General features: G+C 33.8%; 1 protein-coding gene and 1 non-coding gene across 2 annotated transcripts; both read right to left on the bottom strand.

Annotated features, from left to right (window-relative positions):
- Nucleotides 1-10,834: 10,834 nt before the first annotated feature.
- Nucleotides 10,835-10,964, bottom strand: LOC138918612 (small nucleolar RNA SNORA18). The gene has a single exon (XR_011428123.1). It is a non-coding gene; the product is annotated as a small nucleolar RNA SNORA18 (small nucleolar RNA).
- Nucleotides 10,965-13,152: 2,188 nt separating this feature from the next.
- LOC138918429 (olfactory receptor 4C16-like) lies at nt 13,153-14,082 on the bottom strand. The gene has a single exon (XM_070240034.1). It carries the CDS (start codon nt 14,080-14,082, stop codon nt 13,153-13,155), a length of 930 nt encoding a protein of 309 aa, XP_070096135.1.
- Nucleotides 14,083-14,456: the final 374 nt, after the last annotated feature.

Below are 14,456 nucleotides of genomic sequence, written 5' to 3'. Positions count from 1 at the left end.
CTTTATATCTTTTGATGGAGATTTCAATCCAAATACACAAAGAAATGATTGATAGGCAATGACTTATTATTGCTATTTTGCTATTTATTGTGACAGTGTCTTGCATTTGTTACTCTATTCCTCTCTTGCTGTTTTCCTTTCCATTTTGTTAATTTTTGTACTCATATTCTTTGATTCCTTTCCATTTTTCTCTTTTGTATCATCTATAGGTGTTTTTACGTGTGGTTACTGTGAGACTTACATAAAGTATCTTAATATTATAATAGTATATTTTAGTGGTGACATCTTAACATCAATCACATCTACACTTTTACTTCACTCCTCACATTTTATAACAATTTTATGTTATTGACGTCACAATTTATATATATTTATACTATCTGTATTAAGCAACTTTCATAGTTATAGTTATTCTTAACATTTTTGTCTTTTAATGTTTACACTAAAATTAAGAGGAATTTATATGCTGTGGTTAAATTGATTTACACATTGTGATTTACTACTTTAGTAAAGTATTCTGCATTTGTATTCATATGTAACTACGTAAAATGTCTTATAATTTCATATGTGTTCATGTTGTTGTTTATTGTATTTTTCTTTAAATGTGAAGCCCCTTTAGCATTTGTTGTAAGTCAGGTCAGGTGGTGACAAATTCTCTCAGGTTTTATTTGTGTAGAAATGTGTTTATATCATCTTTTTTTTAAAAGATACTTTTTATGTGTATTGAATTCTTCATTTGTGATTTTTTCATTCAACATTTTGAATACATCATCTCACACCCTTCTGTTCTGCAAAGTTTCCACTGAGAAAGGCAAGGAGGGGTAACGTAGGGCTCTGGTTTGGAGCAGCTTTGTTTCTTGGTGACCTACTTCCTTCTTTTGTAAGTGACACTATTTTTCTTCTTTCTGTTCTTTGTCATCCTCTCCACCAGTTATTTGTTTTATTCTTCTTTTTCCCTGGTAGTTTTGGTCAGTTTGAAGCATCTAACTATTCTGAATCTTTGTATGTGGTTAACAAGCATGAGGCAGATTAATTTGCTATTCTTGTAGGCTGAACAGACAAATCAAAATTTAAGTTTATTACATGGTGGATGTTTATGACTAACAAAGTAAGGAAAACTTTAGAGAATAATACTTTCCAGGAGGCTAACAACTTACATCATTATTTTGTAAAATATTCCCCCTGGAATGCAGACAAAATTTTTTAAGTGTTCTATGAGAATGTCACTATCAAAAAAGAATGGTCAGACTTGACACTAATTCAGAGAGTCTTCTAACAGATAATTTACAGATATTTCCATCTTTTTACACACAGATTCATCATTATAAAATAATCTAAAATAATTTTCTAATATGTTTTTATATTTATTTTGTCTATACTGTTTCCACATACAGTGAGAAAGGAACAGAAAAGAAGAACTTAGTTTTTTTGAGATTTGCTGCTAATATAAGAAATGAATAGAATAAATATAATTGTTGAGGAAGAATGATCATTTGAACTCAATAAATCTTGTATGAGCACAACATCTGTGAAAAGGTATCACGTGAAAAGCACTGTAGGGATAGAGGAATGTATTTCCTGAGTTAAGGTTTATTACAGTTTCTAGAGATGGCAGAATGCAGAAAATTGAACACATGATTTTGATGTAAGGTAGTGTGATGAGATGAATCCTCACTAAGAGCTTTGGATTCTAGAATGTTAGAAATGATGTACCTGGTTAGAAATTCTAGGAAAGGTTAATGGAGCTAGTGACATACAGGTAACTTCTGGAGAATGCCGAATTTTCCATCTCCAAAGACAACTTTTAATAGAGTTTCTGTATCAGGATATAAGATTATTACTCCCTGTATGTTTCCAATATGATACCATTAGAATGTAATTTGCGATTTACACATTTCTGAGATTTAATTTAAAAGCTGACTACTTCTCAGAGAAAGCTCAGAAATTATGTCAATGAGGAGGCTAAAAACTGAAAGATAACTTGCCAATATGTGAGAGGGGAGTTACTGACGATATTTTGGATAAAAATCTTCCCTTTTCATCAATATTTGTCCCTGTCCAATGTTCTTCCACATGTGATATTATCCACTTCCCTCTCCACAAGACTCCTGCTCTCTTTAGAAGATTTGAAAAGAGGAACAAATAAATATTAATTTCATGTAATTTGGGCCAAACAGATATAGGAAACATAAGTAGTGGGTATTGAGATTCATGATGAATTTTTGGTTCTCAGTTAAAGCTGTTTCCAGGCCATCTCCTGAACAGATAAGCACAAATTATGTGAGTCAATATCCAGAGTGAGGAGCTCAGAAGAATAAATTACATTACTCTTTTATTTGGGGATTTAAGGGGTAAAGAATCTCAGGGCAACTTGCTAACATTCTCACAGAATATGGTAAATTCTGTGTAGAAATAAAGTAAGTATAGGGATTCTCCCAAAAATAGGAGGCTAGTGTAGCTCAACTAGGGAGGAGTGGATGGTTGAAGAGACAGTGCCTAAGTGCTTCCCACTGTAGCATCTGCAGTAAAACAGAAACACAGAAGGAGCCACCTAATAACTTGTATTTCACCATCATCAATTCTCCACCTTTTCCCACCTGCTCTTTTTAAATAGTTCTTAGTCTAGCACCCATTTCTAAACCAACACGTTCTCTTATCCTTGTTTTGACAAATTTAGCCACTTCAAAGTTGCCTTATGTTGTTTGAAGAGTTGAGGTGACTACAGCAGTTATTGGAAGATATGCTAGGTTACTGATGCCGTTTTGTCTTTGGATCTTTGTAACCTGTTGTATCAGATTCCATTGAGAACCTGATGAAAGGTATTAAAACACCTTTGAAAAAAAATTTGACGTGATTATACATACATCACACATAAAAACAAGAATAAATATTAGTAATATATGAAAAATGGATCTTGCACCCCTAAACATTTATGATTCATTAAAAAAATGCTTTAAGATGATCATTTTATGGGTATCAGAGTTTCAATGTCTTACATGCCATGTGGTACTGTTCAGAGTATGACATCCTCTACTCCAGTTGTACAATTTTCAAAAGTTATTTAAAATTGATCTCAGGTTTTTTTTTTCTTTTCCTGGCTTTATAAAGTACAAGCACATTTGTCTCTCTAACCTACACAGCAGACAGAAAGCCACAGCAAATTTATGTTGTGAATGTGTTTTGTAATCAGTATGGTGCAAAAAAATGAGGTAAATATGATCACTTTTAAGGGGTAGTAGAAAATATTCAATTTAAAAGATCTTACTGAGCAACCCCAAAGTACAAGGCATTGAGTTGGAACAATGCAGAATAAAATCCTGAGAACCCATGGTTTTCAATATTCTAACTCCAGGAAGGAAACTAAAATAAGCACATTCTTTTTTTGTGTTGAGACAATAGTATCAATTATTATAAGAAAAGCTATGATGCAAGCGTTTAGAGAACAGGAGAATGAATTTTCCTTTTCACAGGCAATCACTGAAAACCATGTAAAGGATGTTTCTCAGCATTTTGATCCTAAAGTTCACAGAAGGTTGAAGCAGCTAGAAATAGAAAGATATTACAGCGAGAAAGGAGAGGGCAAGAGGAGTTTGCATATTGTACAACTATTTGTGTATTTTATTTTTATTTATGTTTTTTCCTGAGGAAGATTTGTCCTGAGCTAACATCTTTGTCAATTTTCCTTTATATTATATGTGAGTTGCTGCTACTAGTTATTTTAAATCCTTGGCTAGTACATTACTTCTATTACAGAGATCACACATGTTATATTTACTAATCTTAGTATAGCCCCATTACATGGTGAACATACCCTGTTTATACACAGAATCCAATAAATATTTGTTGATTTGAGAACTATATTGTCCTTTTTCTAGATCAGAGGCTATTATAGGTTACTAAATAGATTAAAATTCCTTTGTTTAAAACAGGAGGAGATTCCCTGAAGTATGCTTGAGGCCACAGAGAATATTTCTCAGAGAAATTAATAAATATATGACTAAAGTAGTCTAAATTGTTTAGAACATGAAATGATGGAATTGAGCACTGTGGTTGCAGATTTGGGTCTAGACTTTTAATGTCATCAAGAAACTATTGATTAAATATTTGATAAAGACCCACAATTATTGTTAAACAAATTAAATATAATTATTATTTATAACTATATTATAAATAAATAAAATAACTTATAACTAAAATAATTTATAATTATTGTATGTATTATATAAATATAAATTATAAATGAATAAAATATCATAAAATATTATATGTCATTTTAAGTATATATGCCCAAATGTAAGAAAGAATTAAATTTATCCTGGAAACAGACAGGTTAATAGAATTGATAACATCCATACCAAAAACTACACTCTCTAGTGTGTGGCCAAAATCACTGACTGAATAGAGCATGAGAGAATTTCACATCATCTTGCTTCCAATGCCTACCACAGTTTCAAATGCTAATACTATAGGACACATCACTCAGTGAACAAAGGAAATGATAAACTCATTGTAATGGTTATGATGCCAAGACTCATTTCTCTTATAGTTTCAGATGTTTGTCCTGGATCACAAAGTCCAAGAGGACTTTTATTTTTTTTTTATCGTTGACACTCCAAAGTGAATAACCTCATCAGGCCTATTCCCAAAAGTTGTTTTTGATTTGGAGGAAGATGAGAGAAATTTCAGGTCTATTGAGAAGAAAATATACTAAAAGAGGGAAAAATATATAACTATGATTGTGTTAGTCTATCACAGGTTGAGCATTGGTCAACTCACAACTTACAAGGCAATATATTGAAGTTTTGGGTGAGATTGGGGAGAGAGACAATAGGATAAGTAAGTCTTCCAGATTATATTTAAATGTACTTTATTTCAGTTTATATTTTTACTTTCATACAGTGTCTTGTCCAATATCAACTTGGCAGGGAATATCTGGAGAAAGACTTTGGTCTTGGAAATAAGGGCGATGATAATATTTGTTTTCATACTTGAAAAAAAAAAAGAAATCTTCATTGAAAGAAGTGACATGTCCACATTTAAGAATTGTTGACTTTGCTAAGACAGAAATAAAAAAATAAATAAATCAGTTACTGACGATCTAACATCCCTCTTTCTAAAGCCACATCTCCCTGCCATTTCTTCTTCTCTACTCCATTTCATTGTTTCATGAAGGTGGGGTTTGGGTGGTTACAGTCAAGATTTGGTCCTAAACCATTTGCTTGGTTATTCCCAAACACATAACCACTCTAGGTTTATGATGCTTAAGCTAAAAACTTGAATTGTGACAACAAACTATTAAGTAATATCCCTTCTTTAATTTAGGAGTGTCACTTCAGGAGCTCTAAGGGGCGCTTTTCAGAAACTGATGAAAGACAGATGAAAATGGGAATATTTGATATATTAACAATTAAAGAGCATTCATTTCTGTCTATTAGTATTTGCCAAGAACTAATATCATAATAGTGCTTAAAGTTTGCAGTAGATTATCCAAAGACTATAAGTGTTACCTGTTTCTCCATTCAAGTGGAATATCTGGGATATAATGTGCAGACAAGTGGAGAACATTATGTGATTCTAGAAAATATATTATTTGTATAAATGTTTGTAACAATGTTGTATAAAGGACTATATAAAGAACACATTCTTTATCTTGTTGGGAGTGGTATGTGCATTATTATTATTCTTGAACCTACAAGGGCAGTCATGTATATCCTGAATGCCAAGTGATGCACCATGCAAAACATGGGCTCCAAGACTGACTGAAATAGAAAACTGAAGGGTCCGGCCCCAGTGGCACAACGGTTAAGTGCACACGTTCCGCTTTGGTGGCCTGGCATTTGCCGGTTTGGATCCTGGGTACAGACATGGCACCACTTGGCAAGCCATGCTGTGGTAGGCAAAATTAGTCAACATAATGTCAAAGCTAAAAAAGGGTTGCATTTGAAGAGTACTGTAGGAAAATTATCACATCCACAAGTTTATTTGAGACTCAATGTGCCCACTGAACTGGTCACTAAAAATTTAGGAACAAAGTATGGAAGTGATGTTGAGAAATCTGTCAGAATGTACTTCATGAAGAGTATTTAATTTTGCTTAAAATATTCCATGATTTCCCATAGTACCAAGAATTAACTTTCTTTAACTATCCCATAATATCTCATGGCAAAACTTATGTTAATTCCTTTATTTTTTTTCACACAATTTAGTTCACATTCATCCCTTCTTCTCATTCATGAAATCACTGAGCTGAACAATAATGTTATTGAGTTCATTCTGCTTGGGTAAAGTAAGGATCCTGTAAGGAAAAAAATAGTTTGTCACTTTTTTGATTTTCTATTTGGGTACATTGTTAGATAACTTGTTGATTATTAGACCAGCTAGGCACATGGAAGTCCAGTGTACTTCTTCCTTTTCCACTTCTCCTTATCTGGCACCTGCTGCTCTATGTCCATATCCTCTAGAATGATTGTGGCTGACCTTTTGAAGAAGACCACTATCTCTTTCAGTGAGTGCATGATCCATGTCTTTTTAAGGCATTACTTTGGTAGCCTAGAGATATTTATCCTAATCGTCATGGCTTTTTACCACTCTGTAGCCAACTGTAAGTCCCTGTGCTACACAACTAAGACGAGTTATCAAGTCTGTGGTTTACTAGTGGCTGTGGCCTGGGTGGGGTCCTGTATACATTCTTCAGCTCAGATTTTTATGACCTTGAGTTTACCTTTTTGTGGTCCCAATGTGATTGATCACTATGAAACTTACCTGTACAGACACCTACGTGGTAAATCTACTCTTAGTGTCCAATGGTGAAGCCATCTGTATAGTGAGTTTTGTCATGGTGATGTTCTCCTTTGTTATCATTTTGCATTCTCTGAGAAACCACAGTGCTGAAGGAATAAGAAAAGCCTTCTCCACCTGTATCTCCCACATCACAGTGGTCATCGTGTTCTTTGGTCCTTATATATTTATATAAACATACCCTGCAACCACCTTCTGCATGGACAAGATGACACCTGTCAATTGGAAAAGCTTTGTTCAACCTTCTGATTTGTACACTGAGAAATGAAAAAGTGAAAAATGCAATGAGAAAGTTGTGGAACAAGAAGTTGGTCTCAGATGCCAAAAGAAGAATGGTAGTTTTAATTTCTCTTAATAGTTTGGATTGACCTAGCAGTTCATAGAGAATATGATATTCTTATTGTGGAGTTATTACAATCCTAACTTGGGGCATGAGAGTTACTTCCTTCAGGAAAATAAAGAATGTGAACACACAAGCTGATTAGTATCGAGTAAAATATATGAAGGGGATGTGACAGCACCACGTATAGTCTGGTATGGAAGGCCCATTGCCTTAGTGGTTCACTGCTGTTTCTCTGACTTCTGCCTTCCTAGTGTCACCTATGGTTTTTATCTAGTGTTTTTCCTGTTCTTCATCATGTTGACTACTGATGCTTCCTGCTTCTAGATTACCCTCCTCCCCATGCTTATCTCTACAGCCTAGCTACTTTTACCTCTTCCAAAGGGTTTCATTTATTAGACACTTCTGTCTCGACACATTTGATCATCGACCTTCAACTTAATTGTTCTTCCTGATTCAGCAGAAAGTATCAGATTCAAGTAACTGTAAAAAGTCCATATAGTAAGGAACAAGATAAAATCTAGTAATCCTCTTTCCAATTCTTGAGCATTTACTGAAAATTCTAAGCTTGTGTTTACTTAGATCTTTCTCAAACTGAGAAAATGCACCTTCCTGAGGAAGGTCTTGGATCTTAGGAAGGCTGTGACTGTTGGTTTTTGTACTCAGAATAGCATTCTTTTGGTAAAATCTACTTTATACTCTCAACTTGATTCTTTCTTTGGGGCAGGGGGTGGTATTAAGTTTTCTTTTGAATCATGTGAATTAATTGTAGCATAGCTGGCCCAAATTAAGTGTGATATATTAATGTGGTCTACAAGTAGAGAGAGTAATCAATTGATGTTACTGAATTTTAAAATATTAATAGAATAAAATAATGAATGAGATAATCTTAAGAAGGATATTTATGTTTCAAAATGGCAATATTTACATAACAGTTGTGAATTATAAATTTCCTTTCTGAAAAAGGCAAAATGTGGGAACTGTAAAAAACCAGTCATTGCTAGGGATTCAACGAGAGAGGAGAAGAGATGAATAGATGGAGGACAAGTCAATTTTAGTGAAGGAGAACAAATATTTATGATACTGGAATGATGGAAACATGACATAATGAATAACCCAAACCCCATAAAACTGTACAATACAAAGTGTAAGCCCTAACATAAACTATGAACTTTAGTACAAGTGTGACAATATTGGTTTACCAATGTAACTAATGTAGCAAACTGATGCAATATGTCAGTAAATGGGGAAGCTGAGGGCGACAGAGAAGATATGTGGGAACTCTCTGTACTTTTTTGAAACTTTTCTGTAATCCTAAAACTGCACTAAAAAATAAAGTCTATTTTAAAAAGTTATATTCACAAGGGAAAATTTGACATATCACCATGATTTAAAATATTTTATTTGAATTATTTATACTAATTTATTATGTAATAGAAGTATATATTATTAAGCCACATATTTATATCCCGAAGTTTTTTACAATTTACTCTTCTATGCTATATAAATACCATTAATGAATATATATAAGATTGTGTTTTCTGTGTGAAAACAACCCTTAATTGAGATATTATTATATAAATGCAAGCATTAACTTAAATGATGTCATTGGTCATGGATAATTTGCATATATTTCCATATATTTGCATATATGTGTATATGTATGCCACATCTTCTTTATCCCTTCAACCGCTTATGTTGTTTCCATATCTTGGCTATTGTAAATAATGCTGCAATGAACATGTAGGTGCATATATCATTTTGACTTAGCGTTTTTGCTTTTTTTGGATAAATATCAAGAAGTGGAATTGCTGGATCATATGGTAGTTCTACTTTTAATGTTTTGAGGAAGCTCCACACTGTTAAAAATTTTTTTTAAAAATCTAACTATATGCTATCTACAGGAGACCTATTTTAAATTTAAGAACACTCATAGACTGAAAATGAAATGATGGAGTAAGATATTCCATGTAATTGCTAACCAGTAGAGGGCAGGATGACTAAACTATTATCAAATATAAAATAGGCAAAAGAGACAAAGAAAGTCATTACAAATGGCAAAGAATCATTTCCATAGGAAATTATAACAAATATAAATATATATGCATCCGAAATCATAGCATCAAAATACACAAAGTGAATATTGATGGAACTAAAGGGATAAATACACAGGAATACAACAACAATAGAAGATATTGGTATCCCACTTACAAAAATGGACAGAACATTTAAACAGAAAATCAATAAGGAAACAACAGACTAGAACAACACTATTGGTGAGATGAACCTAACAGACACATCCAGAACATTCCAACAACAGCAGCAATACACATATTCTTTTAAAGAGCTCACAGAATTTTCTTCATGATAGACCATATGTTAGGACACGAAATAAGTCTTAACAAACTTAAGAAGATTGAAATCATTCCAAATATCTTTTCTGAGCACAGTGGAGTGAAACAAGAAATCAATAATAAGAGAAAAGAGAAAAATTCACAAATTCATTGAAATTAAAATAAAACACTCTTGAATAACCATTGAGCAAAAGAGGAAATCAAAGGGAAACTGGAAAATGTCTAAGACAAATTAAAATGGAAACATAACATACCAAGAATTATGGGATGTCCCAAAAGTATTGGTAAGAGGGAAGTTTATAGTGATTAACACCTAAATTTTTCCGTATTTATTTATTTCTTTGTGGATGTACATCATAATATATTTCAAATTCTGTGTAGATTACATCATGTTCACCACCCGAAAACCAATTATATTCCATCCCCTTACATGTGAACCTAATTACCCCTTTTGCCCTCCCTCCTTACCCCATGGTAACCACCAATCCAATCTCCAATGCTATGTGTTTGCTTGTCGTTGTTTTTACCTTCTACTTATGAGTGGGGTCATGTGGAATTTGACTTTCACCCTCGGAATTACTTCACTCAGCATAATACCCTCAAGATCCATCCATGTTGTCACAAAATGGCTGAATTTCATCATTTCGTATGGCTGATTAAAGTCAATAAATTTTTATTTAGGGAATTTTACATATGATTCCTTCCTCTGCCCATCAAGCTTACTTTAGTTCCACCAAAATTTGAGTCAAGATTAATCTACACAACAGCCCTTTTACAAAGAACCTGTGCTTTTTTTTAGATGAAATATATCTGATATATAACGTGGTGTAAATTTAAGGTGCATATGTTAAGTTGGTACATTTATATATTATAATATGATTCCTTTAGAAAAGAAAGAATTTAAAAAATGCATTGAGAACAGTGTTATATTGGTGAATGGAAGTTTTACCATTCTGTCATGAATGTAGAGAAGTCTTTAAGAATACTTGTAAGAAACATTTCAAAGAATGGTAAAAAAGATAAAAACAAATAAACAAATAAATATAACCTATGTTTAGTCCACAGTTGTCATTGTCAGTCAGCCCACAATTTTTTAGTTGAGTTTGTTTTATCTCCACTTGAATATGGATATACTGATGACACACTTCAAAAATTTCCCACCTAGAAACTTTGGGAATTAATTTCTTCAAGAAATTTACTTTAGGGTCTTCTGAATATGAATTAAGTTCAAATCATATTCACTCCTAAGCTTCCACACCAAAGAATTGTACAGGTATTTAAGATACTGTCAATACCTAAGATTAAAAAAAGTCAACCATTGGGTCTTTTATACTTTTAGGAACTCTGTATTGTTGTTCTTTCCCACAGATCTAACAAAAAGTTCTGTGAGTAAAGCAAACCACATAGTTACTTGACAAGGCATTTCCAATAATGTGAGTCTACATAAAAAGCCCCATTGGATAGAGCTCAATTCAAGATTTATATTTTACCATTCTGTGTTAACATCTCCCATAATAAAGTGCTCCCATGGTTCACACTTGTACTTAGCAGCAAAGTCCTGCGATTTTCTCATGCATTTCATTTTCTCCTAGAGCAAGAATGCACATTCTTGCTTAGACTTTCTTGCAGCTTTCCCCTGGTTAGTTGGTAGGAAGCAATAAGGGGTATAGGAGGAAGCCCAGGGAGGAAAGCAAATACCATTGCATGACAACTTGTTCAAATAAGGTAATGGCATGGTGTCTAGGCTAAGGAAGACTGTTCTTTCCTCTCTTTCAATGGAGAGGAAGCTGCTTATGATAATCAGGAGGGTGCAAGATAATTTGTGAGTTCATGGTTTTCACCCTTCCCTGCACAATTTTGTCTGTCTAGATCTCAGAGTCCCACTCTTTTCTTATCAGAATACTGACTTCAACAAAAAATTCCTAGTGAGGTTGCATATTCAGTCATCTTTACCATTCTATCATCTTTATTATAAAATCCTGGACAAAAATTAGACCATAATCTCTGTGGGCAGCAGATGCATCAACAGTGGGCATGGAAGCTCTGTGTTAAAAGTAGGTCCATCAGACATATTAGATAGAATGTATCTGCAGAGGCACCTAAATTGGATCCAATACACAGCCCTTTTCATAATTACTTTGTCTTGAAATAGAAGAAGACGTCAGCTAAAACTATGCCAAGTGGAATTGACTATTTTGCAAAGCTTACAAGAGCAGAACCAAACTCCAGCAGCTGTGATCAATAATAAATCCTTGAGATGAAGGAGCCTTGAAATTCATAGAATATGAAAAATGTGATGTATATATGTCACTAGAGTTTATTGTGGAATTCACAGTTTTACATTCCCACATGGAGAAATAGATCATTTTCTCAAGCTAAAGAAATTCTAAAGTTCCTGGTACAATAAAATTAATATAAAACTAGTAATCTTAGTATAATTAAGTAATTTATAAATAGAGGTAGAAGTTCCAAATAAACAAAAATACTCATTGAATTTTCTCTATGGATAAAAATACAAATAAGAAGAGAAATTGAAATCAGAAGATTCTCAGGGTTCATACAATGTCTGTGGTGTTGATGAAGGGTGACAAATGGTGATATCCATCTCCATTGCGTAAACATAATTTTCATTCAAATATCTCAGTCTCATTCAAATTACTCTCTTTTCTGGATTATATTAAATCTAACTAAAATTATTCATATCAGTGATGTAACTCTTCTGCTCCAAAGCCTAAAAATCCTCCTCTGGGTTACAATATTCTTTCTTTAATCAATTCTTATTTTCATGTTCCCTACTATCAACTGCATATACTCTTCTAGGCCATATAAATATGTCCATATTAAATTGGGCCATCTATTCCATAATCATAAGAGGCTAATCTTATGAACAAATTATTATAATTGGCATGATTCAAGAGAAAACTTAAAACTTTCCCAAAATTAGAATGGATCATTTTAGGAGCAAAAAGTAATTTTTACAAACAGAATAATATTGAGTATAACCTAAATAATGAGAACCTTCCTAAGATAAAAAAGACTCCTTCAGAAGGGTGAATGTTCTCACAGTGTTCTGTCATTCTTCTAGAAGGACCTAAGTAACATATGATAATAATTCAAAGTATAACCACAGCACATAGAAGAGAGATTATCTACATTACATGTCTTGTCCTTTGCAACATGAAGCTTCTATAATTATTTAAATCTGGTGCTTTCTTTGAGTCAGGAAGTGCAACCAAGTTGAAGGTTCATGATCAGACACTATGATCCCACAGTACTTAATAAATGAACAGTTTGGAGGAAACCTTGCCAGGCTGTGGATATAAGCATGTAGAAGTGTAAGTATAAATAGAGAACACAAAGACTCAATATGAGGAAGGGCAGAGAAAATACTAGATCAAAACACAGTGATATTAGGCAGGCAAGAGAGGCAGAGTAAAGCATGTGTCTTACATGACTGTTTCTAGCTGGGGCTGCCTCTATTTCTATGTAAAACTGACTCAATGCTAATCAGTATATGAGTTCATATTGCCTATCTTCTTGAAGAAACCAATTCTTATGTCCCACTTTAGAATTATGTTAACTCTACAATAAGAGGATGATGTTCTCTATGGACTTTTTTGATCAATCCTAATTATAAAGAAAATTTGAAACTTCTATTCATCATTTGTCACCTGAGATCAACTTCATGTTCCATACTTTCCTCATGGCATTTTTCACTTCTGCATTTCTCAGTGTATAAATCAGAGAATTGAACAAAGGTGTTCCAATTGTGTAAAACACAGCTATCATCTTCTCCATGGAGAACGTGGTTGCAGGCCTTGTGTATATAAATATGCAAGGACCTAAGAACAAGATGACCCCGATGATGTGAGAAATGCAGGTTGAGAAGGCTTTTTTCCTCCCTTCAGCACTGTGGTTTCTCAGAGAACGCAAGATGATAACATAGGAGAACATCACCATGACAAAACTCACTGTACAAATGCCCCCACTGTTGGACACCAAGAGTAGATTGACCACATAGGTGTCTGCACAGGCAAGTTTCAACAAAGGCTGCAAGTCACAGAAATAGTGATCAATCACATTGGGACCACAGAAGGGGAAATTCAAGGCCAGAAAAATCTGAGCTGAAGAATGTACACAGGACCCCACCCAAGCCACAGCCCCCAATGCACCACAGACTTGATGGCTCATGATGATCGTGTAGCGTAGGGGCTTACAGATGGCCACATAGCAGTCAACAGCCATGATAATTAGGATGAAGATCTCCAGGCAGCCAAAGAAATGTGATGAAAAGACTTGGATCATGCACTCATTGAAAGAGATAGTGGTCTTCTTCAAAAGGGCATCCACAATCATTCTAGGGCCTATGGATGTAGAGAGGAAGGTATCAGATAAAGCTAAGTGGAAAAGGAAGAAGTACATTGGACTTCCAAGTGCCCGGCTGGTCTTGATGGTAGCAATAATCAGAAAGTTACCCAGCAAAGTCCCCAAATAGATAAGTAAGAAAGTGAAAAACACTATTTTCTTCCTAACAGGTTCCTGGGTTAACCCAAGCAGAATGAACTCAGTCACATTATTATTCAGCTGCATGATCTCTTGAATGAGAAGAAGGAGTGTGAAATGGTTCATCTGCAAAAAATAAGGGAATTAATTCATGGTGGTATGTGTAACATATAGTGTGATATATGATGTTATGGAATATTTTAACAAAAATAAATGTTCCTTATCATGGGCATTTTAGCTGTTGCTTCTTAGTAACTCACCTCAACACTTTGTTCCACAGTTTGTAATGTGGCTCCATTTTATTATTAATTTCATTATTTTTCCATATTTAATAAATTGGCATCCATGCTTGGATGGTGTATCACTTGGGGTTTTGGATATATCTGACTACTTTTGGAAGTTCATAATATAAATGGAAAATTATACCCCACCCCCTACGCATAAATAATATCTTCTTTACA

The sequence above is a fragment of the Equus caballus genome, chromosome 17 (assembly GCF_041296265.1).
Source record: "Equus caballus isolate H_3958 breed thoroughbred chromosome 17, TB-T2T, whole genome shotgun sequence".
NCBI lineage: Eukaryota > Metazoa > Chordata > Mammalia > Perissodactyla > Equidae > Equus > Equus caballus.
Note: the sequence above shows the minus strand (reverse complement) of the source record. Positions and strands in the feature narration are given on the sequence as shown.